This window comes from Anser brachyrhynchus, assembly GCF_964034855.1.
Source record: "Anser brachyrhynchus genome assembly, chromosome: 2".
Taxonomy (NCBI): Eukaryota; Metazoa; Chordata; class Aves; order Anseriformes; family Anatidae; genus Anser; species Anser brachyrhynchus.
Genome location: NC_137695.1, coordinates 159,935,094 through 159,963,016, shown reverse-complemented (window position 1 = coordinate 159,963,016; position 27,923 = coordinate 159,935,094). Strand labels below are relative to the sequence as shown.

At 54.1% G+C, this 27,923-nt stretch overlaps 1 protein-coding gene across 5 annotated transcripts; it reads right to left on the bottom strand.

Annotated features, from left to right (window-relative positions):
• Positions 1 to 1,273: 1,273 nt before the first annotated feature.
• RHPN1 (rhophilin Rho GTPase binding protein 1) lies at positions 1,274 to 27,923 on the bottom strand. Of its 5 annotated transcripts, none has more exons than XM_080579945.1 (15): positions 27,724 to 27,923; positions 19,429 to 19,547; positions 15,514 to 15,688; positions 13,346 to 13,421; positions 12,890 to 12,967; positions 11,629 to 11,753; positions 11,175 to 11,341; positions 10,503 to 10,690; positions 10,225 to 10,381; positions 8,755 to 8,874; positions 6,591 to 6,785; positions 6,349 to 6,425; positions 4,969 to 5,115; positions 3,872 to 4,030; positions 1,274 to 3,545 (listed from the first exon to the last, which is right to left on the bottom strand). In XM_080579945.1, the coding sequence occupies exons 1-15, from the start codon at positions 27,897 to 27,899 to the stop codon at positions 3,351 to 3,353; spliced, it is 2,154 nt and encodes a 717-aa protein (XP_080436071.1). In that variant the 5' UTR covers positions 27,900 to 27,923; the 3' UTR covers positions 1,274 to 3,350. The 5 variants fall into 5 exon arrangements, with proteins under 5 accessions (XP_080436071.1, XP_080436072.1, XP_080436073.1 ...); XM_080579946.1 differs by having other exon boundaries at positions 19,429 to 19,544; positions 27,724 to 27,922; XM_080579947.1 differs by having other exon boundaries at positions 15,514 to 15,642; positions 27,724 to 27,920.

Genomic DNA, 27,923 nt, shown 5'->3' with positions numbered 1-27,923 from the left:
CCATGTTCTTCCCCCAGCCAAGATCCTACAGGACCCCTTCATCTCCCGGTCCAGATGGAGAAGACAAGCATGGTGAGATCCAGCTCCCTAGCAGCTCAGCAGGGAGCACCAAGCTCTTGCTGATGGAGCGTGTCTCATCCGAAAAGCTGTCGCCAGAGGAGGAGGTGAGCCTGCCTACAGCATCACGAATTTCCCACATCCACTTGGGTGGTAGGTGGGAAGGGGATCTACTGCGGCAAAATGACTTACCGTGGGTGGCTTTAAAAACCTGGTGGAGCTTCGTGGTTTGGCAAACTGGTAGGGCTTCATGGTTGAAAACCCTGGTAGGACTTGGAGGTTGGTGCTGGGCACAGAAAACCTGACCAAAGGAGAAACAAGTCCTAGGTGTATATATGGCCAAAAAAAATGTCAAAAGAAGTCAGGTGCTGTTTTAATCCTGGCTTGGTAGATGGGAGAAGCTGAGCCCAAGCAAAGAAGCTCTCCACCACCCTTTTAGATGTTACTCTGATGTTGAAAGCACTGACCTTGGTTCATTCCTATCTCAGGGGGCTTTAGCCCACCTCTGTGTCTCAGAAGAGGAGTTAGTCCATCCTTCCACCTCCCATGGGGTGCGTTGGGGTGAATGCTCCTTGAGGGACTTGGCTGTGGTACTGGACCGAGCTTGGTGGCCCTCCAGTGACCTCCTCCTCCATCGGGGAGGTGGGGACCAGTGAAATAGAGACATCCAAGGGAAAATGGGGTGTACGGGCAGGAGTGGGATGTGTCCCACATCAAGGGTTTGCTGTTTACCAGCTACCAGAGAGGCACATTGGCTCCTCCAGCACGAGTGATGCCTTCATCCCCACTGACGTGCTCTTCCAAAACCAGGAAGACGGGCTTTGAAGCAAAGATGATTTTCTTGAACTATGACTTTCTTCCATTTTGATTCAGGAGAAAAGCCCCCAAGGGATCCAGCCTGAGCCCCACTCCCCAGCTCCTGCTTTAATTCTGTGAAATAACTTGTGTGACAAAGCCATCGGCCACCACTACAGCATGCTGGAGATGGAGATGATGGCTCACCAAGGGCTGCTGGACTGATCTGGATGCTTCATAGCTTGGTTTGCCTTGGATCAGGTCATACTAGAGCCCAACAACCTCTCCCAACCTCAACAGCTCCAGATTTACACAAAAGTGACTCGAACCCACTCACAAGCCCAACTCAGGGCTTATCCCCCCACCACAGCCGGTGCACCCAGTCCACCTAAAATCAGCAACAGAGATACACGCTGTGAAGTGCTTTCAAAGCAGTGCTTTTTAATCCATAAAAGGTGAGAGTCCACGTACAAATTAAAAACCAAAACACTGGCGTTAGGAAAAAGATCCAGCTCGCACGAAACGCAACCCCTCCGGCAACGCCGACGGAAGGGTCGGGTGATGCAGGAGGACCCGCGATGCCCGCAGCCACTGCGTGTGCACACTTTTTTTTTTAAATAAATACACCTCTAGCTCCAAGACGTTTAGGATCAGTGGTGTTGCTGCCGGGATGTGTTCATGGCAAGGCCCTTGCCTGTGAGTCTCACCGCCCCGCGCCGAGCAGCTGGCAAGATTAGGCAGAAAATCTGACTGCAGCAGATGGCCTCGCGGTGGCAGCCAGAGCCGTAATCCCGTCTGACGGCGTCTAGGTCTCGCATCGCGCAAGCGGAGAGGCTTCTAGGCAAGGAAGGCAGAGCTAGAAGCCCTCCTCCAGTTCTCCTGAAATAAAACCGGGGCCGAAAGCTTGGCACGTGGGCACCGGGCCACCAAGAAGCGGACGTGCGACCCCGAGCAGTGTCCTGCTGCCAGCCCGAAGGCACCCACGTGCTCAGCTCATTTCATTAAGCTCCCGCTACGAATTTGTCACGACTTAAAAAGTACAAAAATACAATTGCATCTCTGAAGGGTATTTTATACCTAACCAAGATCATCCAAGCACTCAAGACCAGACAGCTCTTTAGCTTTCAGAAAAATAATGCACAAGGCAGAAATGGGATTGAGAAAATTTTGCCAATCTATCTCGTGCGTATGCGGAGTCTCCCTGCATTTCCAGTACAATTACCAAGATGCATGTATCCATCAGGCCAGCTCTGGTACGAATGCTGACAGCACAGTGTTAGGGTATTAGCAACGTGTGCAAGATCCAATACTAGCACAAATTTAGTAGTTTAATAATCTGGAGGAGCTATCTTCCTGGAATTTTAATCTCATACCAAGTAAGAAACAAGGCTCTTAGCTATTAATCTACTCACATATTTAGGGCAATCCACCTCTACTGATTAAAAAAGCGAGACAACAAATGCACGTTAAGTCTTTCCCTTTTCTTCCAAAGAAGCAGGCTGTGCAGCCAGGCTGGGTTTGCTGGGCAAAGCTGGGTGCCCGTTAAAAAAAACCCTGCACGGGAGCCCTAATTCAGCACTGCACAAGCCTGTGCTCGTGTTTCTTCCATGTGAGCTCGCTTAGATGTGACCAAACATATGCTATTTGCAAAACTCACGGGAACATGCAGCCCACGAGCTGCCTCCTTGCTGATGATGATGGAGGACCTGACACGCTGCCACCTGGTGATGGGGACATGTCGACCACATCCTAGATTTAACAGCTTGCTAGGACACCCCTTGGTGTCACGGCAAGGATGCACAGCTCGGTGCTGCCGAACCACCCGGGCAGATCTGTCCCAGACCCTGTGACACTGTCATCGGTGCCCGAGCTAAACTCTCCCCAAAACTGGGAATTCGAACGTGATCTCCACGTGCAGCCTGCCCCGATGGGCTTTGTTAACCTGGGGCTTGCAAAACTGAAACCCTCTGCACCTTCCTCCAGCGGTGCCGCTGGGCAGGAGCTCCTGAACGACTTGGCTCTGCCGGCAGCGAGCGGCACGGTGGCGGTGCTGCCTTCCACCTTGCAGAGAAAGCCTACGAGACGCTAGAAAAGGTTACAGCTTTTGCTTTAATGGCTGGGCTTGGTTTGGCTGCTCCTTGCACCGAGCAGAAGGCACAAACCAGGCCCTGCTTTATACCAAAGCACAGCTCCCAGACCCCTTAAAAGAAGAAATAATAATAATAAACCAGTGTTTTCCCCCCGTTGTTTAGCCGAGGACCGTTTTAACGCAGGAGACGGAGGAGTCCGGCGATCAGCAGCGCCAGGGGCTGTGCATCACTCGCCTCCTCGGAGAGGGTCCGACCAGCGGCACGTCCCCGGGGGGGTCCCGGCATCCTCCAGGGGTGCTCCATGCAGCCACGACGCCAGCGCAGCCCGGAGAGGCCACCAGTGCTTGTGAGGGTCGACGAGCAGCCAGCCCCAGAGCTCGTGGGACACAACCTAGCCCGGCAGGCGCCTCAGTACATGGCCTCGTTGTCTCCCACGGCGGTGAAGGGGACGCTGTAAGTGCTGTTCTTGCTCCGCTTGCTCTTCTTGTTCCAGATCAGCAGCGTGCTGGCGCTCTTGCTGTTCATCAGGCTCTTCCGGCTGTTCTCCTTGTTGCTCTTCAGCAGCCCGCTGCCCGAGGACATCGCCGCAGCCTTCTTCTCCGCCTGTTTGGGGAGCAGAGACTGGCGTGAAGCCAGGGAAGCACCGAGCTGGGGGTGCGAACGCTGATGGCTTGGCCTCAGCCCTGCCCCGGGACAGTGGGAAACCTCTGTCCCCTGCAGAGCAGCTTGCTTCGGCGCCTAGCTCGAGGCTAAGAGTGAAACGACAAAGCTTGCCATCCCCGCAAGCTGCTGCCTGCTTTATATTTCCTAGGCCAGCTGCAAATGAACTTGCTGCGCTGGAGAGGGAGCGGAGCCTGGTTTATGCAGCCCGTAGCTCCCTCCAGAGCTGCAGTTTCCCCCCCCCCAAAAAGGCTTGGGACGTGACTTACAGCTCTCGGCCCCTCCGAGCCCTGCAGAGTTATCACGCCGATCTCCACACCCTCCTCGCCAGTGCTCTTCAGCAGCTGCACCACCTCGGCGTGCTTGGACCACTTGCAGTCCTTGCCGCTCACCGAGATGATGTAGTCGCCCTCCTTCAGCCCGGCTTCCTGTGGGGGGGAAAAGAGAGGGTGCACTCATTTTTGCTCATAGATGCTGCAGCATCAGGTCTGCTCGCTTTCCTCCCCCCCCCACAGCAGGTCCCAATCCTGCAGAGAGATGAGCCGTGGGGATGGTGGGGGTCTGCCCTCAGCCGACAGCCAAAGCCTCATCATCCTAATGGTCTTACAGCTGCTTTGCTGTAGGGAAAATGCCCACGGGCTAAGGATTTCTTTTGCAGCTGCCACATCCAGCACACAATAAACTCCCAGCCCTGCGACAAGAGCACGTCCGACTCTGACTCACCGATAGGAGTTGAACGCTACAGGTCTCCAGAAAACAAAAATCAGCACCCGCAAGCCTTGAGCCTTGGGAAAACAGAGCAGGCTTAGCGAGGTCTTACGCACCCGTTTCATGTGTCAGGATTGAACAAGGCTCTTGAAATGCTTAAGGCAAAGCTAGGACTATTGGGACATTACAGCCAGGAGCAACCCCGAGCCAGGACACGCTGGCCCAGATGAAGTGGAGGTTTGGAAACTTGTCCCTGTGGCCACATTTCGGTGTCTATCCGGAGTGCAATCCCACCCCAGCTCAGTGCAACGAGCGTTAGCGGCCTGGTGGACACGCTGAGGGCTCAGATCTTCTTTAAGAAGCTTTTAGGCTCCCCAAAAGGGACGTGATCCTGCTGCTAAGGAGCCTGTTGTTGTGGAGATGCTGAGCTTCGGCGGCACAGTTGGTGCTGTGCAGCGCCCAGAGAGTGGGGGACCGCTCGGGCATCCCACCAGGATGCTCCACTGAGCCTCTGGTAGAAAACAAGGTCACTCCTGATACATCACACACTGAGTTTTCACGGAGATAATTCGTGTTTCGGGCTTGCCATCTTGTTCCATCCAACATCACATCCCCAAACTGGGGGGTCCCCCACCTCCAGCATCCCCCGGGTACTCACAGCAGCACAGCCCCCTGGGATGACGCCGGCGATGAGGACGGGGGAGTCTCCCCGCAGCGTGAACCCAAAGCCGTTCTCTCCTCTCCTCAGGTGGACTCTCCGCACCGGGTACCACTTGTTTTTGGCCGAGAAAACCGAGAGGGGCCCCTGGGGTCAAAGCAGAAACAGGGAAAGCACCTTTCGGTGCAAGAGCAACGCCCCGGGGACATGCAGCCTTTGCCATCGAGGAGGCAGGGCAAGAAAGCCTGGCTTTTGCTTTTCTTTGGGGATGAAGTTTTGAGCCTGCCCAGCCTTTTAATCTTCCTGCATATCAAAACCACCAGATTTATGCACTATAAAGTGAGAACTGCTAGGAGTGCTCGTCAGAGGGTGGCTTTGTGAGCAGCAATGCAGACTTGTGCAGGTTGGAAAGGATCGCAGGAGGTCTCTGCTCCAACCCTTCAGCCGGCTTGGGTCGGGACATCCTCCTTGCAAGGCAGGAGGAGGGGGTCTCACCGAGGTCAAGGAGCCAGAATCATTTTAGACATTGCAATCCTGGAGCAAACAAAACAGAAAGCTACGGTGCAGAGCAGGACCCTTAGTTCCCCCCTTCTGGAAATAAAACTCATCACCAAAGCGGGGATGAAGGGGTGAGGTTTTCACCCCAGCCTGGCTCTGGGAGATGCAGCAGGGCGCACGGCATTGGGGTGGGTCGCCTCTTCGGGGTCAGACCACTCCAAAAACCTTTCCTGTTCTCTCAGGAGCAGGATATACCCGCCTGCCCTACACTCGGGTTGTCCAAGAGCAGAGATCCTGGTTACATCCCAACCAGCCCAGCCTCTTCCCAGGGTGCTGTGTGTCCTTGGGGCACCTGAGGGACAGGGACAGCACAGCCACAGCAGCCCCAAAGCTCAGCCCTGCTCCCCAGGACCCCATAAGCCCTAGGAAGGGATGGATAAATACCCCATGGGATTCTCCCAGTGCTTCCCAGCTGGTGCTGGTCACATACCTAAGACAGAGCAGTGTTTACCCCAAGGGCAACTCTATCCTCAACCTGTTCTGCTCCCAAAAAAGCTTCCACGAAACAGTCCCTTCGGTCCTGCTTGGACCAAAGCCCACCCAAAGTGCCCGTGCCTGCTTCCCGTGCACCAGAGGAGCTTCACATCACAGCGCAAGGAAGATTTTTCGGGGAATGTAATGAGTTTTGACCCATTTAGTCTTGCACAGACAGATCCGCGCCCTTCCACCCTTCCTCCTGCCTGGGTCCTGTGTGCAAGGAGACGGCTCGTCCTGCTCGGAGAGCAGCTGCACGGGGAGGAAGGGGAGCAGGAAAGCAGAGCATTCAGGGGAGGAGGTGACACCTGGTCCTGCGGGGCCACCCGGTCTCGCAGCCGTACGTACCAGCCTGTGGAAGAGGTCGGTCACCTTCACCTGGGAGAAGTTGGGCGGTTTGATCTCTGGCTTCTGATGCGTTTTGGCTAGCGGTAAGGAGAGGAGAGCACAAACACCCCGTCAGGCAGGAGCGAAGCGGCAGCTGCTGCCTCCGCATCCCGCTCCCCGAGCGGGGCTGGTGCAAGCCATAAAATCCCGCAGCCCTCACTCCCACCAGCAAGGAAAAAAAAAAATAATAAAAATACACTTACGGAGAATATCTGGAGCATCCCCAGTTTCAAAGAAGTCCTCCTCGTGGTCAATTTCAGAGTATTTGCTCAGCGAGCGCTTGTGGGCGAAGGAGAGGACCTCCTGGAGGATGTCCATCTTCCGCAGGATCTTGCACAAGCCGTGGATCCTCATGGCCTCCTCGTGCTTCATGATGGCTTTCTTCAGGTGAGCTTTGCCTGCGGGAAGCGGAGGGGATGCAGAGCCCGGATGCGGACCGGCGGTGCTCTCGCTCGCTCGGCTGCCCACGGACGAAGGCAGCCTCCGTGGCTGTGTCACCCGCCGTGACTCAGGGACGGCCCCGTCACGTTCGCAGCCTGCCAACGGGCTCTAAATGGGGTAGGTCCCAGCCGTCAGCTCGAGCCCCCCGACGGAGGGCCGGGAAGGGACCTTGAAGGGTGACCTACTTCGCTCCCCCGGCGCCGGAGACGGGGGCTGGCAGATGTTCCCAAAAAACCTCCGGCGAAGGAGCGAGAGGGAGGCTGGCACCGGGCTCCGCCGCCCCCGAAGTTCCTCCTATCGCTTAACCTAAATCTCCGCAAATTAACTTCTCTCCCTCACCTTGTATCCCCCGGGGGTACAAAGGACAATCGAGCCCCGTCCTCCCGGTGACAGCGTTTTAGCTTCGGGAAGATCTGCTGCAGCTCCCTCTTTTCTAGGCTAAGCACACTCTTCGCCCTGCCCTGCAGGTCCTTTCCACCCTCTCCGGTGCCCTCTTCTCACTTCCTTCCTCTCCACCAGCCTTCAAGGTGCTTCCACCCTCGCGAAAACAAATTGTGAAGAGAGTGCGGCCAAAACACGACCAGAATCGATGAAATCCCAAAGCCTCGCGAATAAATGACCTACGAGTATCCTACAAACATCCCCTTTGCGAGAGACTGAGACGAAGGCACCCGTACCCAACGCTTCTAAATGCTAGAGAAAAGGATAAATATATTTAGATAGATGGATGTATCATCGAAACACGTGTGCCTGTAGCATTTCCAGATTTAGGACACACGGTGGCAACATAAGGCAGGGAAAATGATGGTGTTTGCTCCAGAGCCACGGGGACCAGAGCCCATCAGGCTGCTTTGTGCAAGATGTCGCAATCGAGGGAACATTTCGAGGCTGGATGAAAAACAGGGAGGAAACGACTCTCCCCAAAATAATCTCATCTCACGCATCAATCATGTTCTATCCAAGCACCCCCAGCCAGCCCCACTCGTGGGCAAGAAAACGCTACGGCAAGGAGGTTTTAATGGCTTATCGCTAACTGCTGCTATTTACACTGATAATGAAGAGATAAGATAGCAAGAGATTACCGAAATACAGGTCAGGCACAGAAGTTGTGCAAGCTGCTGGCTCCAGCTTATTGAAGATGGTGGAATAAAGCATGGTGTTATAAAACTATAAGGCAAGGGAAGGGGAAAAGATATCCTTCCAGGGACATGGTTTTAATGCTGCAAGTATCCTCCCTCCCTCCAGATTCAAACCAGAGCTGAGCCTGGGACCTGCACACGTTCATTTTTTCACACGCTGAATGGAGATTGTTTGGAAAAAGAAGCCCAAGAGGCAGCTTGTGGAGGAGGCGAGCAGAAGCTGACGCCCCAGAAGCAGGGCACTGAGCTCGCTCTCGCTCCTGCCTCTTCGGGAGGGCTGCTAAAACACGACTTCAGCTGAATAAGCAATGCTCTGTCTCTTCCCTGAAGCTGAAAATCCGCGTGGGAGGAAGCTCTCGTCTCCCAAGCCTTTTGACGCAGCTAAAAAAACCACCCCCAGCCGTCACTGCTTCTCCTTGTCAAGTCAAGGCAGCTGCAAGCCCAAGCCAGGCTTCTTCCAGGAGCTCCAGGTCCCAACAGATTTCTCTGTGCTGCGTTGGGTGATGTTACCTGGCTCAGGATACCTCGGTGCCCGGGGTTTTACTGTCACATTTGGCCAGATGGGTCAACACAAGCACATCGGGCTGTCCCCAGCACCTTAACAGGGAACCGTGATGCTTTCCTGCCTCTCCAGGAGAGGCTCTTTTCAAAGAAAACCCAATAAAAGTTGTCTTTGCATAGACAGATCCCCCAAAACCTCGTGGCGCCTTTATGAATCCTGTTCCTATAGGGATTCGGGCTTTCATCACCCAGACCTGTGCTCTGCCCCAGGGATAGATGTACTTACCTAGCTTCCTTCTTTCTTCAGGATCCTGCAGCAGGACACGGAGCGACGGCCCCTCCGGCATGGTGATGTGGAACTGGATAAAAGCCTTCTTGTGCTCCGGCAGCTCAGCATCAGATGCCGCTGGGAGACACAAAGGGGAGGAGGACACAGGGAAAAGTCAGGGCATTTTGTTCCAAGCACCGCTCCGGGTCCTGTGCGCATGACTTTTACACCATTATTTCCATCCAGAGCTGTTCCCCATCTCCTTGGGCTCGCAGGGAGCTCAGGGTTACGTGGCAGCCTCCTCTCCTGGGCACAAGCAACCAAGAAATCCCCATGGACTTGCTGGTCCTAGCTACAGGAGATGCCAAAGCGCAGGGAGCATCCCTGGCATCGGCACCCAGCAGCTCCAAGCAATTAAACTTCAGCATAAGGAGTTAATTGCCAGCCAGTTACGGGGGCAAAGGATTCGTTATTCTCAACAACGGGGCCCGAGCACGCTTGGAGAGGCAGTGAGTGGGCACAGGAGATCTCAACAGGGTGCTGGTGCAAAACAAACCCCCCAGATTAGGGATCTCCTGCAGATTTGTGCTTCCCCCCAGTGCCTGATGGTATTCAAAGAGCTTCAGAGTTTCAGGGGAGAGGTCTGCCCCATCCCTTGGACCCACCACTATCCTCTGCCGCTTGTCTCCATCCCCAGGTGCCCCACCATCTCTCCCCCAGCAGCTCTGCTCGCTCACCCCTGCTTCTGCAATGCACAAGCCTCGGTGGTTTCGAGCCCGGCACCCCTCCCAGGCTCACGGAGACGAAGATGGCCAAAAAGATGAACCTACCTTAGAAGACGACCTCGAGAAGCCCTCCAGCCTGCTCGTCCCCAGCCACCCCACCACACGGTGGCTCGATGCCGCAGGTCGCTGCGTGCATCAGCTGCCCGCCCCCAAACCCTCAGCCTGACCCAAAATCGCTCGTATGGGCGGTGGTGACAGAGCAGATGGAGATTATGGGTCGCATCCTGCTCCAGCTGGCTCCCCGGAGCCACGTCACCCAGCTCGGGTACAGGCACGCTGCACACAGACACCCAGGGCAGCCAGCCACAAGCTGGCAATTTAATTCAAGTAGTTCAGCAATTTCCTGGTATGGGAGAGCTTATTTTTATGTTTTTGAAGCCCCTGGCTGGCCTTCCACGTGGACCAGGTGGCTCTGAAAGCTGCCCGGCTGAGGACACCCACCCAGCCCCAAAGGGCACAGGGGGTGACATCCCTACAGCACCTTTTTGTTGGCTTTTTTGGAAGGACTTTGCAAGCACTGTGCAAGCCAGAAGGAGAAATATGGGGGACAGCTGCTCTGCGCATGAATCACTGCATCAGTCAACGTGATCAGCAGCTCAGAGCATCCCAAAAACTCTAGGTTTGGCATCCTGGTCTTCTACAGAAGCCCTTTTTCCCCTCTTTCTGCCAATGCCAGGCTGCTACGAGAAGACACAGCACTCACCGGGGCAGTCGCAGAGGGCAGTGGCAGAGAAGTAGTGGGAGAGGGCCTTGAAATGCTCCGACTTGACCTGGACCATGGTGGTCCAAGAGAAGGGCACGTAATCCTTCACGTGGGCCTGGGTCATTGTCTGGTGCACCAGCGAGTAGGCGTCTTCCACCTGCGGGAGTCAAAACCCAAGTTGATGACCCAAAGGTTGGAATCCAGCTCATCTGTTGTGTGGCAGTGACAGCAGGTTGTCACCCCTGGGCTTTTTAAAGGGTTCTGTGGGGTGTCCTTACCCTGGCTGCCTCTTGGGCGAGCTGCAACCACGTCAGAAAGTCCTTCTGGGCACGCAGCAAGGTCACCTTCTCGAAGACGCACTCCTGGACCTGGGCGATCATCAGCCGCACCAGCATGGTGAGGGAAGCCGCGCTCATGTCCAGGCTGGGAGCGTTGGAGAAGTTTTCCTTCAAGTAGTTAAAGGCACCTGCACAAGGGGAGAAGCTGCAGGGAGCTCTCGGGCTTACAAGCGCGGAGGGTTCGGAGCATGAAGGTTTCTCTACGAGCAATGGCAGGGGTTGCTCAGACGGGGTTGTGGAGTCTCAAATCCCTGGAGATCTTCCAAAAGCCACCAGGACGCGGTGGTGGGCACCCTGCTGGAGGTGGCGTTGATCCAGATGGACCCAGAGGTCCCTTCCCACCTCGACCAGGAGAAAAGCCACGAAGATGCTCACTGAGCTCAAACCTCTCACTGCAACTGGCGATGCTACTCCAGGGAAAAACTCCAAGGGGTGCTACCTTGCCACCTAACCCACCCTCGGACCTGCAGCTTTTCTCCTCAAAAGCCCCAGATGCAGTCCCTTGGAGACTCCCCCATCCCTCTTTGCCCAACAGCTCCACTTCTTGACGTTATTCCTGCCCCGGGGAAATGTCAGCTCCGCCAAGGGGATAGGGAAGGGGAGCCCACCTACCGGCCGCCTTCTGGAAGGCATCGATAGCCTGGTTGAGCCCCGGCAGGGTGGCACGGTCCTGCCGTGCCCCGATCTGGGTGTGCAGGGCTCCGATATTGAAGAGGACGCTGCCCTTCTCGAAGGCCAGCGCCCGCTGGTGGGACGGGACCCCCGTCAGGGAGTCGTACCTGGGGAAGGGAAGAGTCAACACGGGGACGAGGGCATCACGGCCGTCCCTCACACTGCTCCCACTTGAGGACGAGCTTTTGAGCCTTGCCTCCTTCAACCCATCCACCCAAGGCAACGTCATCGAGCCGAAAGCAAGAAGGAAACCCAGCTCTTCACGTTGGTGATGGAGCTCAGGAGGACCTGCCCGAGACGAAGACCCCGGCACGGTGGGGAGGGAGCCTGGCCGCGCTTCCCTCCCTGCTCAACCCCGAGTTAGCAGGGGCTGGATGGGAAAAGCTGCACCAACCAGTGGAAGAAGACCCCCAGGCTTTTGCTGGGGGGGAAGAAGCGGCTGTCGAGGAAGTAGAGCTGGTTGTAATACTCCATGAGGAGCTCGAGCCCGGCCTCGTTCCGGCTGGGGGTGCGCATCGCCTGCGGGGACGGGAGAGGGGGAAGAGACACGTCAGGGGGGGAAGAGAGGAGAACAGGAGGGAAAGATGAGATTCAGGGAGCTGTACATGCTGGGAAACCCTATGAACTACAGCTCGGGTGGGAAAAATGCGACCCAAAGGGGTGCAAGATTGAAGGGGATGGGGGAACAGCCTGGAGCTGAGCCCGTCCGGACCCCCCTAACACAAGCAGGCAAGGGGCGGGATTGTATTAACGCTGAAAAAGAAGCCCTTTTCCTGTGGCTTCCCTGCTTTTCGGCAGGTTGAAAGGAGACAGCCTGACTGCTGGCACGGGAAAGGCTGGGGGGGACACCGGGTTGGGGCACCCAGACCGGAGCCAGCAGCCCGGGAGCAGGGCACGATCCAGCCGTGCTCACCTAAACCGAGCTGGGATTTGCCTTTTTTTTTTTTAAAGGCACAAACTCATGCAAAGTCTGATGGAATTAACGCTAGGGAAGAAATACGATTTCATAATAGGAAAGCGTTTGGGCTTTTGACTCGACACGGGGAGGCGTGCCAGAGCTCTCCTAGGTTCAGTCACGAGCCTTTCCCCAGCTTGTGCCTTTCCAGGGCACCCCTCCCGCAGCCCAGCGAGCAGGATTGGGACCTCCACAAAGCCTGGGAAAGCTTTTCCTTTCCGCTCTTAAGATCAAAGCTGGACGGCAAGGCAAAACTGAGGTTACTTAGGAGAGCTGCTTTGTAGGAGAGGATAAAGTTCACCTTTACCGGATTGCTCTACATTTCCTCTTCTCCAAGCGCTATGCTGCGTGTTAGCTGGAGAGAGAGCAGTCATTTAGCCTTGCCGGGGGTGAACTATTCATCAAACATTAATAATGGACGGCACTGTATTTTTATTGCTGTTCGTTCTAGGTTATCAGGTCATTAAAGGACTCACTCACAGGGACAGCAAACAATTACTGAAACGTCTGTACTATTTTGCAATCTATGAACCGAAGCCGGGGTGCTCAGCGCATGCCGCAGGCTTCCAGCACCCCCGAGACGCGAGGACAAGCGTGCAGTTTGGAGGGAGCACGAGGGGACCCAGAGCAAAACACAGCACCTCCAACGAGCATTCCTCAACAAGCCAAAGCAAGACTCTGCACGCCGAGGGACACCGACCTGCCGCAGCTCCATGAACTCTTTGATTTCCTTTTCGAACAAGGTCCCCTCCTCTCCGTAGTGCTCGCTGATGAAATCCTGGATGGGGACAGAAAATCCTGAATCAACTCTTGAAAAAGGATATTCAAGATTTAAAGGGTGACTTCTGGCGATTCTGTATAAGCGACTTGCCGGCTTTTCCTGCAAGAAAAAAGGGATCTCCTCTCCGCCCAGCTCCTGCTCTCCAGCCCAGGCAAAACACATTGACTTGTCCGTTGCTCCAGACCCTGTAACCCTTTTTCCACCGTTTTAAGTCCTCCTCATCCCCCTAAGTATGGAACCGTTCCAAAAAGGAAAACGTTTGCAGCCGCTGCAGCATCTCCTCTACAGCTCCCCATCATGCCCACGTGCAGAAACATCTCCGAAGTGCAAGTCTGCTTCCCTTCATCAGCCGTCATTGCAAAGCCTGATGCTCACCTTTAGTGGCAGCAGCAAATCCAGCTCCTTCGTCTCCTTCAGGCCCAAGGGAATCATAGGGACGCTGATGGACTCACTGGAAGAAGAAAACAACCTCTTTGGTGGCTGGTTTTTTGAAGGGCAAAACTAGACGAGAACCCAATTCTGCACAGCAGAAGGACGCGCTTTGCAAGGAAAAAGCATGCTAATAACCCCAAATCTACCATATTGCTTTACTTTCTGCTTTTATTTTATACAAGAGCAATCAAATAGGCTGCGGTGACGTAGCTGCTTTAATTAACAGCCCTTGGGAAACGGGTGTGATGCGAGCACAGGTCACGGATTCATGAGCTCCTACGTGCTAATCTGGGCTCTGTCGCTGATAAGGACAGGCTCAGGAGCGCAGCTCCGCCTGATATTGAAATTTGCTATTAAAAGCAGCCGTCTAATAATAGCTCTTATCGGGCAGACAGGTCGATACTGTAAAACACTGAAGATTAGGATGACATTGGTAACACCCAGCTGGGAGTGGTTTGTTTTCCACCGTTAAAACGGGGAATTTGTGCCAAACCGAGGAAGGAATGCTACACAGCGGCAGGATGACAACCAGGAAGGACCATCTTTTGTGGGCTTTAGCTGATATTTTGATGTTTTTGCTGCCAAAAAGTAAAGAAATGGTCTTCGAGGCTCTTGAATGTGCAGAAAATTACAGCATTATTGCTCTGCAAAGAGCTCCACAGCTGGTCCCATCATCTGGCTGCTGTATACGGACGGCAGGCGAGAACCCTTGATGGTATCCACAGCTCGCACTGGGCTCTCTGAAGGCAAGACGAGAGGCAGGTCGGGCAGGATCAGGCCCTCACCAGCCCAGGTTTGCACAACAGGCCCATCTCGTTATCTGCAGAAACTGCACATTAGCAGAAACGTGCATTAGCACATCACAGGCCACGGAGGGCAAAAACTGGGGAGCAGGGCAGAGGTTGCACCCACATTCTGGTCTATTCATACTCCCCGAATAAACAGCTTCGAGAGCTATAATTAGTGCTGAAAAGCCATTATCACTCATTCTCTAACAAGATTTCCGCTCGAACCCAATGCCCAGAGCAAAGAAAGGAGCTTTTGTTTGGCCTGGGCAGGGTTTTGGGGTTGCTGCTGCTATTTTGTTTTTAAACCACAGCAAACAAACACGTGGAAGGCTGCAAAAGCTGAGCATCCCCGGAGTCCAAACCCAACAACCCCACATCACCAGCCCATTGCTGGGGAAGATGAAAACCATCCAGGGTCACGTTCAGAGACTGCAGAAGCCCCTCTGGGTGCAGCAAGCACCCAAGGGTGCTGGAGATACAGGATCCTCGATCTTTCTTAGGGTCAGAGTGGTTGAGTTTGGAGGCACCTCTGATCTCCCCCCTTGACCTGCTGGAAATGCATTTCCCAGTGCATCCCAGGGTATTTTCTCTATAGTAAAGGCAGCTCTTGCTCTCTGCGACCCTAAAGCATCAATCACACCTCCAGACTGCCCTCGTCCTGCATTGCAGCAAGCAGGATGGAGCCACTGATGCCCTCCGCACCTCCTTCTGCCCCTAGCAGCAGAGCAATGCTCCCCAGGGAGGACCAGGCACTGGGCAAATCACACGGATATACCAGGAGGAATATCCGTGGCTCCACGTTGCTGCAGCATCCCTGGGCTTTAATGCCTGGGGGATTTCTGCTTTTTTAACCCCACAAATCACTGCTGAGTGTGCTGGGATTACCCAAGTCAGGCACAAGGCGGCTGGGTGAGCATTTCAAGGCGACAGCAAGGTCTAATTGCAGAAAGAGGGGGAAGAAACTCCTACCCTTGATGGGAAAATAAACCATCCCAGGAGAAGCCAAAGTGTTAATTGCTATTAAATCCCCTACTGGAAGACATCGTGCTGTGGGGGATGCTTAGGTCAGCTGGACAAGGTAAGGGATGATGGTTGTTTCTGATCTATTTTTCCTGCTTTTGGGACATCTGCATCCAAAGGACACACCATAAATATCCAAACACCTGCTTTAAGGATCTTTTGGGAAAAGCTCTTGAGGTTGGTCTCCTGGAAGCTTTGTAGATGAAATGTGGATGTTCCCAGGTTGAAAAACTGTTCCTGGCCAGTCTGTCCCATGCCCCAGCCCTCTCTTGTTCCCCAGCCACCAGTGCACGAAGCGCCTACCTGTCGTTCTGGTAGACATCCATGCAGCTATTCAGCTCCTCCAGCTCCTCCTTCAGCAGCTGGAGGTTGGAGTTGACGTAGCTCAGCTCCAAGGCAACTGTCTCCTTGACCTTGTGGTTACTGGTGGCTCTGCAGGACAACACAGCACGGATCAAACCTCCCCGTAAAAGCCTGGCTGCGTCGATAAACGGGGATAAAGTTACCCAAAGGGACGACACCATCGCCTCTTCCCTGCCACGCGCATCCACCCAAACCATCCCAGAGGGCTGGGCCTTCACAACCAGCTACTTCCATCCAACCCTTTGTGACGCAGAGAAAAATTTGGGGTCTTTGGGTGTTTTTTTCTTGGGGGGTGCCCGCTCTCATTTCACCCAGCCCCTCCGTGAGCCCCATCCAGGCTCCCACCTCCAGCGCAGCTTCAGGTTTGGTTACGAGCGCTCAGCGTTGGCCTCCCACACCAAATAAAATCCACGTTTTTATGGTTAGACCAGAGGAAGAACTTTGTTTTGGGTGGAAATAACCATTCTGCAAGAGCCAGGCTTGCTGTGCTCGCCCATTAGCAGCGTGGGACCTGCCCTCCCTCCCTCTGCACAGCAGGAGTTGTAAACACCGAGGATTGATTTCAGCTGCAGCGAGCTGCCTGCTCCCAGCAAGCCAAACTCCCAGGCTGATTATACCCTCCTTATCAGCTCCCAAGGAAAGCAGGGAGAGATAACCCAGCAGCCACGCAGCCAGCAACGTGCAGTTGTTGGCCGAAAGGGGCTCTGGCTGCCCGCCCTAAATCACGGCAAGCCCCCAAGGGACGCAGTAAAAACACCAGGGCTTTTACACCGCAGTAAAAACACACCACAATGCTTTTTTCCCCCCAGCTTTTCCAGAGCACGTTGCTTTTGATTTATTTTTAATCGACAGCGTCCTTCAGGGGCCTCGCCCTGACCCGGCCATAAAGAGCTCTGCTGCTTTTCTTTAGGGTGATAGCACTTTAGAGTCTCCTCCCCTGTACCTCCCTTGCTGGGATTCCCCAAGACCGATGGATTTTTTATTATTTTAAACAAACAAAGCAGAGGCAGAGCAGGTCCAAAGATCTCCGCAGCCACTTCCGTTTAAACATCCTTTGGCATTTCTGCAGTCCCCCGTACCGCATCTGCACAGCAAGCCCCCTCTTCCCCTATACATCGGCACTGCGCCATCGTTTCAGTCCTCCACGCATCCCACCTCCTCCAGGACCGAGGTGCAGTGCTGCTGTCACTACAATTTTCCTCCAGATAGTTGAACACTTTCCTATTCTTGCTCTCGGTTGGCACCAGATTTATTTTTCCCCCTTCAGTTACAACAGCTGATTTTTGCTGACTCGCAGCCCGGTGACACCGAGGTGACGTTTGCACGCACACGACGGATTTCTGAATGCTGCTTCACTCCTGCTCTGCAGGAAAAAAAAGAAAAAAGGACTTCGCAGCCTGCAAAGCCTGACTTTACACACACGTGTGAGCTTCTCCAGGACAGTTTTGCTTGGTTCACGTTCAGAGCGAGCAGCTGAAAGCCTGGTGTTGCTTTGGGGCACTTCTCTTTGCACTCCGCAGGTGCTGTTTGGAGCAACGCAGAGCACGGCACCTCTCCGAGAGGCAATTTTGGGAACAAGCAATTGTTTGCCAGGAGCAAACTTGTGCTGACGGAGGCTTTGGTATTCCCTGGAGCAAGCGCTGATCTCCCTACGGGCACGCAGAGCCCAGATCTTGCTCAACCTCAGTGCAGTCATCACCTGTTTGCTCAGCTAACATTGAGCAAAGATTTTTGAGTTATTTGGAAAAAATGGGTTTACTGGCGACACCTTTATCTTCCTGATTGCTTTGCCGTGCCCCAGTATTTGGGCAAGAAAAGGGAAGGGTTTCCCCTGCCTCTGTGCCCATGCATTTATCCAGCAAACAAACCCCTCGTGCTGCTGAGCAAACACCACGTGCATTTTTCCAATGCACCATTCGTGGCGGCCTCTCAGGAAAGGGGACTGACAGGCTGAGCAAAACAGCTGAGAAAATTATTTTCTTTAAAGCATTGAGGGTGTTTTTTTATTTTTTTATTTAAGTTGGAAGTGCAGAGGCAAAGCTGCAAACGCTGCTCCGGGCTGGGCACATCACTGACCTAGTAGATAGATATCAAGGAAATTTCTCAGTGCAACTCAACAGCTTTTGAGCAATAATCTTTTTAAACTTATAATCCTCCTCTCCTGGCTTTTAATTTCAGGCACAAACTTGATTTTTTCCCCCGATTCCCCAAGATCCCCAGATTTTGAAAGCCAGAGCACCCCCAAATCCAACCCTTACTCAGCTGCAAAACAGACTTGAGGGAGGGAAGGAGGAAACATCATTACCACCGAAGGACACTCAAATTGCTGATCCAGCCAAAAAAAAAGGGCCCCATCAGTGCATTCTGCCTCTGCCCTGGCAGAGAACGATCCCTCCCCTCCCTGGACAAGTAATTAAGATGGGTTTTGCATCACATTTTTGCTCGCTTCCCGGCGAGGGAGGAAGCAGAGCAGCTCTGATGCACGCTCTTCGCACCAAAACCCAGGCGCGATCCTGCTGAGGCAGCACATTTCCAGGGCTTTTTTATTATTATTATTATTATAACAAAGGGGAGTTGCATGGAGTGGCACACACGGGGATGTCAAGGCCTTTTTAATTAGATGAATTACGGTCCCTAACAGCCAGCCTGGCTAAAGCAGAGGGATAACGGGGCTTGAACCTCGCCATCCTCCAGGGTATCCCTGCTGTCCTATAAAACCCCGTTACTTGCTGTAGCTCGGCAGAGCACCAGTAACTTTTCTTTCAGGTACAACAGGCACAGACTGACATTCAATTATTCAAATTCAAAACAAGTTTTATTTTATTGCTGGGGGTGGGGAGAGAAATCAACACCAAAGTTGCAAAATAAGCAGGAAAAAAAAAAAAGAGAAGGATATTTTCTTATATTAAGAAGTCTGCCCACCTTGCACCACAGGAACTTGATACTTAGTTCCACACAAAGCTATAAAAAAAGGTCATGGGCAGGTTAAAGAAATACATATAATTCTACAGAACTCTTGTCTAAGTTACATATATACAAAATAAAAATGGGGGTAGCGTATCATGGTTTCATCACGACCACTCTCTGGGGATGGCAGCGATGCGCTGGCTCTACTTGTGCTGGACCAGTTGAAGCCTAAAAGCCCTGCACAGGGACTGGTTTTTGCACCATGCCATAAATGCATCCTGCCAGCGGCAGGGAGAGCTGCTGGGCTGTATCAATATGCAACAAGGTGTGAGTTTTCAGACAGATTCTGCTCAGGAGGAATTACTGAAACAGCTTTTTTTTTTTTTTTTAAAATGAAGCTGGATTTGACCCACTTACTGGGGGTGTCACGCAGGATGCCTGCACTCAGAACTCAATCCCAGTCCAACATCTGTCCCCTTCCTTGCACCCTGCCTCGTAACAGGCTTCCAGGGCTTTAAATCACCACTTTTCATTAAGCATCAGCACCGCGCTGAGCAGAGGGCAGGCGTTTCCAGGGCGAGAGCTGCAAAGCCAAGGGGAAGACTAAGCAAACCCCAAGCAGGGTATGGCCAGAACGAGCCTCCCCAGGGCGGAAAGCAGCCATTCAGGGACTGATCCACACTTGCAGACGGGTTTAAAGAAAAAAAAAAGCCTTGTCCTAAAAGCCTTGGACTTGCCTCGTAGCGGGGAGGGGAAAAACAAACAGCTGACAATCCAGAAACATCCCTTGGAGCAAGCGGCCTGCAGGTGCTTCCTGGACACGCAATGGGTCGCGGCAGTGAGACAGAGGTGGATAAAAGAGCTGCAAGCCCTCCCCTGCGCAGTGACACGGCACTGCCACCACCTCCAGCCAAGCCCCAGGGCCGGAGGGATGCTCCGGGGACTCACCTGAAGAGGTTTTCTGCCCCGGCGCGCATCCGCATCTCCTTGTTGATCTGCTGGTTGATCCGCGCCCGGCGGTGCTGCAGCTTGCTGCGCTGGGTCTGGGCGAAGGGGTCGCAGCCCTGCTGAGAGAGAGGGACACGGGCTCTACACCACGGCACGGTGGCAGCTGTTCCCATCCCACCTCCATCTCCAGATGCCCCCCTCCAGCACGCTCCCGCATCGCCCCACCAGCCCTGCTGCACGCAGAGGCTCTGGGTTCGTCCAGGACTGATGCTTTTCGACAGGAAAAAAAAAAAATCAGATTTGTTATACGGGATAATACGCATCATTGCTACACCTGGGGACAGGCAGCAGAGCCACTCGAAAAAATATTTTATTATCTAATAAAACCCGTTGCTTACGGTGTTTTTCCCCCCCTAAGTTATTCAGCAGAGGCTTCAAGTACAACAGAGAAGGGATAGAGGAATGAAGCAGCTCCTCGCCAGGGTCTGGCCGTGTGGACGCAACCCAGGAGTGAAACCAGATGTCCTGGGGGGGGGTGCAGACAAGCTGAAATACCCCTCGAGCTCACAGACAGACGTGACGCTGTGTCTGCCGGAGCTCCCACCTCCCGCCGGCTGCAGGGGACGGAGGGGAAGCAAGTCAAAAGTTCGCAGGCCGGAGACACGAGCTGCACACAGCAGCGAATTAATCCCATCCCTGCCTCCTTCCTCAGGCTTCCCTCGGACGTTTAATCTCCGGGTTCAGGAGCTAGCAGATGGCAGCATCCCTGCGCCCCACGGGGGCAGGAGGGATGCCCCGAGGAGCATAGCCCCACGTCCAGCACCACAAAAATCTGCCCGGAGGTGGCTTTTATTACGCGAGAAGAATGAAACTAAGAGATGCCTGGGTGCAAATTATATACACCTAACAGAAAAAGGGCACGAGGCTGGGCAGTTTAAGAGGATGGAGGCTCCAGAGCCAGCATAAAGCATGGGGATGCGGCAGCTTCCCTCCATCCTGCTGCAGGACCCACCTCTCGCAGCAGGCAGATTCCTCCAAGACCAGCTGAGACCCACTGTAGCACCAAAAGAAATCTCTCAGAGCCACCGCTTCACCCCCTGAATTTAGAAAACCTCTCCCTTTGCTGTAGCCTTATCCTGCTGCCCTGTGCTTTACCTGCGCCACCACTGCTGGGGGCCCCCTTGTCCCTACACCAGGATTTTGCCACCCTAGGGACTCAACAGAGCCCCAACGCTACCTGCTCCCCTCCTGCCCCCAAACTCTCAGATCATTTTTTTTCCCCCACGTAGCCAAAATCCTGGGGGGCTTCCCCAGGTCTCACCCCATCCTCCAGGATGGGTTGCAGCAGTCTTTAATCCAGCAAGCCAGGACGATGCTTGCTAAGACCTCCAAAAAACACTCTAAGTCTTCCCTAGGTAACACTAACCTATTTCCAAAGTATTTATTCAAATTATTTTTCTGGGATGCTTTATTCAAATTATTTTTCTGGGATGCTTTATTCAAATTATTTTTCTGGGACGCCAGAAAGGCGTGGAAGAGGGGGAACAGTACAAGAGCAGCTTCGACCAGCAAGCAGGGAATGAAAAACTTTGCATTTTCATGGATTTCAGCTTTCTGGGAACTCATTTCTCATATTTGACATCCAATAACAGGTGCCCAGCTTGAAAAGGGCCTGGGATTAACATCGCCTCTGTCGTTTAAGTGAAAGATTTGAGCTCCTAATTGATACATCGGAGACCGAGGAATCAGAGGCGCTCCATCTGGTCCGTAAATCTGCAGGCTTAGTCCTTTACAGTAATCCACAAATTTGCCCAAGTTGAAGGGCCGGCCCGAAAGCACGAAGCCACGATTATTCTGCAAAAGCAATTACGGGGGATGTTAAAGGAAAACAGCTGCACAAATCCCAGGTCTGAGACGCTCAGGGGCAAAACACAAGAGGTTGCTCTGAAAGGGCCACCTCCGGGTTCTCCCCGGGGGAAGTTCTCTCCACCCGTCCTGCAAAATAAGCGAAAACTCCTCAAATCTGAGCACCCAGAGGCTCTCAGAGCAAAGGAGACGGCACCAAACTCTCTGCTGGGAAATAGCTGCTTGTGCAGACAAAGTCCAAGATAATTCATGAGTCCTGGTGTTATTTGTTCAGTTTTTTTTTATTTGTTCATTTTGTTTTGTTTTTTAAATCATTTAAGGGCTGATTGCAAACATCATGCCTCCGGTATTGGGCTCGATGATCCTCGTGCATCCCTTCCAGCTCAGGATATTTTATGATTCTGGGAATGTTGCTTCTCCAGACAGCACGAGACACTACCCTGTGTATCGGATGTCCCGGAAAAAAAAAAAGCATTAAAGGAAAGGTGGTGCTTAAGATTTTCAACAGCCCCTTGGGTTTCCAGATGAGAGCTGCATACGCTTGTTGCACCGAAAGCATTAGTAAATATTTCCAAATACACGCTGGTGAGCAGGTTCCCTCTGTTTTAAGCCTCTAAAGCCATAAAAACCCACCCAAAACCCAAACAGCCTTGGCAGCAGGTGACAAAGAACCAGGGCTGAGCATCCTGTCCTGTCCTGCGTGTGGGAGGGAGGCGGAAAGCATCTCGCCCCTGCCTCGAGCTCTTCCTCCTCCAGGAGCTTCCATCACCTTCGAGATGCCCTCACCTCCTGCAAAGGTTTGGCTGAAATTAGCCAGAGGCTTTTCAGATGGTGCTGGGGGAAAAGAGGAGCAAGGACTGCGTGAATTACATGGGCAGGAGGCCAGAGGAGCTGAGAAAGGATGGAAGAAGCACTAGGACCACTCAAAAACCTTGCAGAAGGGACACCTCGTCTGGAGGCAAGATGAGAAGAAATTAGGGAAAAACAAGTAGTGAGACGTGGCATGGTATAAGGAGATGCTAGGAGGGCTCTACAGGACATTCAGAAATTGAAAATGTAATTATGGGGGTGTAACTAATCGGCTTGGCAGCTCCCCACTTCTCCCAGGTCAAGCTTGAGACAACCCCACAGGACAAAATTCAGGTCACCGCCGTGTCAAAGCTCGGGACACCGAAGCTGATGAACGAGACCTTCCTCAAGCCTGCAGACACAGCAGCAAACCCTGACAGTCATCGATCATTTTTGGCTTTCCACCCAGGAACAAAGGAGCTCTCCAGGAACTCCCGCAAGCCCTGATGTGGCCGGGGAGCGAACACGCTCCGACGGCGGCCAGGATGTCAGGATTTGCCCAGACTTCTCCCCAAGCGAGATACGGAGCCGTTTGTACAGCCACAAGGGTTTTTTTTTTTTGGTTTCTTTTTTTTTTCCCCACCTGAACGCTGTCTCCTCGATCGGATTTAGCGAGATGGTTATCGGTTCCCATCCGGGCTCCTCTCCAGCTGCAGAAAGGTACAGGAAAGGCAGGTACCGGCGCCCCTGTCGTAACACCCAAGCCTCACGCGGATGTCAAGTCAGGATCCCGAGACTCGCCGCCCTCAGGGACTTCATCTGGTCTCCCCGTGCCTTGCTTTCCTTCCTCACCCTTTGCGAATTTGGCGCGAGGAGCCACAGCTGGCCTTCAGAGCCGTGCCTGCCCTCTTCAAGCTGCACCCGAAGGCTTAAAACCGGAGTTCCTAAATAAGTCGGGATGGATTTAAGAATGCCTTACATAAGAGGGCATGCAAAGAGAAACCCAAAACCCGCTGTTAAGTCACAAAAAGGATTTTCCTCGCTTAATTCCTTGCGCAAGCTCTTGAGATCGACCCTTTCAAGGTCGGAAGCAAGAGGGGGTGTTTCGGTTATCCTCTTGGGCGCACCCAGGGACATCAACGCCGGAGCAAAGTTGGGTGCCTACGAGGGGGCCAGGCCGAACGTGGGATTTCTCAGCCTTTCTCTGTGAAAGCTTGAAACTAGGGAAAGCCAGCACACAGCTCTTCCAACGAGGGGCCATAAATCACAGAGCAGCCCGGGAAGGGCACAGCCTGCGGGCGCAGAGAGCGCGGCGCTCGTTGCGAAAGCCCTGAAAGCGAGCGAGGTGCGTGCCACCGAATTACCCAGGCTGTGTCCCGCTCCAAAGATCACTGCCCATGACAAAGCAGGATTATGGGCAGAATTATTGCAATAATAATAAGCAAGGGCATTTTATGCCCCGAAGTCATCGGCCAAATAACGTTACGTTCAACCTTCAGCATGCAAAGGTGGCAGAGAGCGCTCGACCCGCGCCTCCTAACGCGAAGGCAAAGACAAAACTCCCCCCAGAGGGACATCAAAGTTTTTGGGAACGTGTAGGGGTGGTGTAAAGGTGCCAGCAACTCCTCCTTTCAGCTCAGGAGCACCCATTCGGGGTGTTAAATAGGGCAATTACGCGGTTAGGCTGCCTCCTCCCAGCAAGTCCTTCGGGAAAGTTTGTTTGGAGGTGATCATCTGGTGCACTTTGCTCCTCGTGGCTCCAATAAACGCGGGGAGATGAAGCCTGGATGTGTCCCTGGATGACGGGGCACACCTAGAGCTTTGTTTCCTGACCTGGGTGCAAAACCAGGGCTATTGCCTCCCAGCTTTGTTCCGGACAGTTACAGGCAACGCCAAGCACTTGTGGGAAGAGGTGGAGGCCAGCAAGTCCAAAGAACAAAGGCGTGTGCTAAAGTACTAATTTCTCTTTTCTCTTTCATTTCGGGTAGAAGAACGGGAGCCTGGTAGCTAGAAGTGACTGGGGAAGAACAAAAAGAGCACATGAAGCGATCAAAGGACACTGTCAGAAAGGAAAAAGACAGCCCTAGGATGTGCTGGTACCGTTACGAGCAAGAAAAAAGGAAAGGCAGATCCTGCTGCATCCCCGTCCAGAGGAGCTCAGAGCACGGTGACACAAGCCAGGAGTGGATCTGGCAAAAAGAGAAGCGGGAACGGGGTCTGCGGCCGCGAGTTTAGGTACAGCCCCAACAGGAACCGCAGCAACAGCTCCCAGGAGAGCTTGGCTGGATCACAAGAGGCTCTCCACGGACCAGGGAACAGCAGGAAAAAGCTGAAAGTATTTTAAAACAAGTTTAAAAATGAGCAGCACGTCCCTGCTGCAGTCACAGTACTCAGAGGCAGGTAACACAGGCTCAGATCCACCCCTTCACTGCAGGGCGATGCCGTTGGCAGGCATACGACTGAGGATCCTGGACCCAGGGCAGGATTAGGCCCTTCCACTGCTTAAACCGAGGCAGGGGATGTCAAATACCAGGAACACAGAAAGCCCAGCCCCGCTGCAGTTAGCAAAGCGACCCGTGATGCACAACCTGCTCCGCTACATGCCCTGAGGTCTCGGCTGCCTTCAGCATTTTCGTTACCCCAGACTGCCGCATACGTTCCTTAAAGCCTTAAGTTTCTTTATTTTATAAATTATCCCTCCCAGGGAACTGATTATACGTTTAAGGGAGGAAGCCAGAAGGCACCAGGAGCGTTACCGCTCGACCCTTCCCCAGGGGAGCAGCAGGACAGGGTTTGACTTCTGCTGGGTGATCCGTGGTGATTTCACCGGGATGATCCGCGGAGATTTCAATCCCTTGACCTCTCCAGTGCCGTTTCTATTCCCTCCCTGCACCAAATTCTCCTTGAGGATAAGGCTCAGGGTGTAAGCGCCAGGAGCCTGGCTCTCCGTGACCCACCTTCATCTCACCGCCTCCTACTCAAAAAAGCCACCCGGGGCTCTACTTCCGCACGCACCAAGAACTGTAGGGTCAGAATTAAAAGGGCAGGGTCAGAATAAAAGAAACAAAAAGCATTTCAGAGCCAAAGCCAAGCAAGGCTCCAAAACAAGACTGTGATATCGTGGCCTGACACCCGACAGCCACGAGAGGCACGCTCCAGATAGCTCACGACGCCTTGCTGCGCTTCTGTCCCCTCGTCCAAAGGGGGATGCCTCCGGGCAGGACCAGGATTCGTAGGCAGTACCGAAGCCACGCCGGTGCTGGGCTTGCCTTATTGCTGACCCCAAAGAGCTGTTTTGGGAGCATGGAGCAAGCAGGGGGGTGACCCCGTGCGAGTTATCGAGTGTAAAGCTGCCTCCCTGCTGGAGGTGTGCCCAGCCAACTCGCCCAGCTCGCCTTACGGCGCGCTGCAGGATTTGCTCGGGAGTAGGAACCGGAGCCAGGTACCTGCACACAAACCGAATTGCCAAAAAAACCAAGCAACCGAATCCTACAGACATTCAGGCCGAGGCGCCCAGGGCTGTGACCCCAACCCTGCACGCCGGGCACACAGCACGGTCTCAAGCCGCTCTCATCCTCGGAGTTTTCTCCGGCACACAAACAGGGCAGGCACCAACTTCCACCCGCTCCCGGGAGCAATATCCTCTCCTGCCATACCCACGCACACAGGCTCGTCCCTAAAAAGAGGCTCGTCCCTAAAAAGAGGCGTTTCTGCGCGGCCCAGCAGCCACGAAGCTCGCTGGGGGAATAGGGCAAGCTCTGTTTAACTTCCAAAATAACTCTGAGCCGCCGTGCGAAAGCCCTGCTATTCCACTGGAGGCAGAGCTGCCAGCCAGCAGTATTTTTCCCCCCTATTTCCTTTTCCTGCCGGCTAAAAGTCATTTCAGAAAGCATGGGCTGCTAGAGCACGGCGACAGGTAGGGCCCTTCCCAGGTTTTTGCTCCCTTCTGGCCTATTTATACCAAAAAAAGTCCTTATCACGGAATTAATCTCATGAAGCACTCCGGCCGAAAGCTGTTTTTCTGTGGGAGACTAAAACCCCTAAAACCTTTGTTGGGAAGATGGTTACATCACACGGCCTTTAAAAAAAAAAAGAGCAGAGGATTAAGGTTTTAAACTTCCCCGAGTGCCCCGACCGTCGGCTAATGGGGAAAAAACAGGGGAAATGGGGCGCTAGGTTTTTTTTAAAGGGCTTAACCCCCACAAACCTGACCCAAAGCTTGTATTTTTGGGAAGGTGCAGCCGCGGCGAGGCTGCCTGTGTGCCCCGGGAGCCGGGGCAGGGAGCCAGCAGGAAACAGATGTGTGAAACCTCCGGCCCCACGACGCCAACCCCAGCAAACGCGGGCACCGCCGCGGCGCCTCTGATCCCCCAAAAGCGAGGATAAACACGCGGGGCCGCATCCACGGCCTCCCACGCGGCCAGAGTGAAACAAAACGGCTGGAAAAAGGCTACGCTGAGAGTTTCTTGTTAAACAGAAATTGAGAGAAGCGATAGGGAACCCAGCCGGGTCGGCGGTTTTCACAAGGAGCTGTGTAATCGCAGATCACGCACGTCCTCTGCTAGTTTTGCCCACCTTGGTAAAGCTTCGTGACGCTTTCCTGTCTTACCCTCTCCCGTCCTACCACCCGACGGACGGAAAAAGAATAAACCGAGGGCTCACAGACGGAAAATTCGGGTGAGAAACCAGGAAAAGGGAGCCCTGCAAGCGGCACCTGCCAGCGGGGTAAGCGCAGCCCGGTTTAGGGTTGCAGCCTGGCACAGCTCGGGGTCAGCTCGGCACCGGGTGCAGTTTCAATCCCTGCTGACGAAAAGCCACCTCCAGATCCTGGCTCAGCTTTTCTTTTTCTTATTATTATTTTTATATATTTTTTATTTTAAGAGAAAGGCAGCGGCTCCCTGCCGAAGAACAGGTTTGGGAGATCGCCTCCTCGGACGGAGGCTGCGGTTGCAGGGCAAAAGTCGCTGCTGGTCCGTCAAGCTGGCTCCCAGGGGACGGACCTAACGGGAGAGGCGCTTAAAAACTCCCCCCCCCCAAAAAAAAAAAGTTTTTTGGGGAGTTTTTAATCACTGCTGTGCCCCCCCCCCCCCCAAAGCCAGGAGGGTGCGAGCCCAGCTGGGCACCCGAGGGGTGATGTGGCACCCATGGGTGGTCCCTGCTGGGTGCACCCCTTATTACCCATTAATTAAGGGGTGCCAGTGGGGTCATCGCTCCCCATTTTGGGGGGGTACAAGGATTTTTGGGGGGGCACCGAGCCGATGGGTGATATGGGGGGGGGGAGCACCCAGCTGATGCCTTGCTGGACCCGCTCCCACAAGTGGCATGGGTAAAATGGGGGGGGGGGGGGGAATGGGGGTTAAAAGCCTCACAGGCATCCAGGGGGTGACAAACAGCGGGGAGACAGCTGGGGGGGACCCCAAAAAACCAAGACACCCCCCCCACATCACCAAGACCCCCCCCCAAAAAAAAGGCTGGGGTCCATACAGACCCCCCCCCATACACCCCATCCCCACAGCGCAGACCCCTGCAGGACCCCAACCCCAAACCCCACCGGGCACCGCTTTTTGAGGGAGACCCCCCCCAAAATCCCCCCCCCCCCCCCCAAATCTCCCCCCCAAAATCCCCCCCCCGTAACCTCACCTTCCTGGCGCTGCCGCAGCTGGGGGCTCGCAGGAGGACGAAGCCCCCAGACCCCTCCCCAGCCCCGGCCGGGCTCCTCTCGTCGTCCTCAGGGGGCACCATGTTGGGGGACCCCCCCCCCCCCCACAGCCCCGGCAGCGAGCGCGGAGCCGGGCCCCGGGAGCGGCGCGGGGCATAAGCAGGGCGGCGGGGCGGGGCGG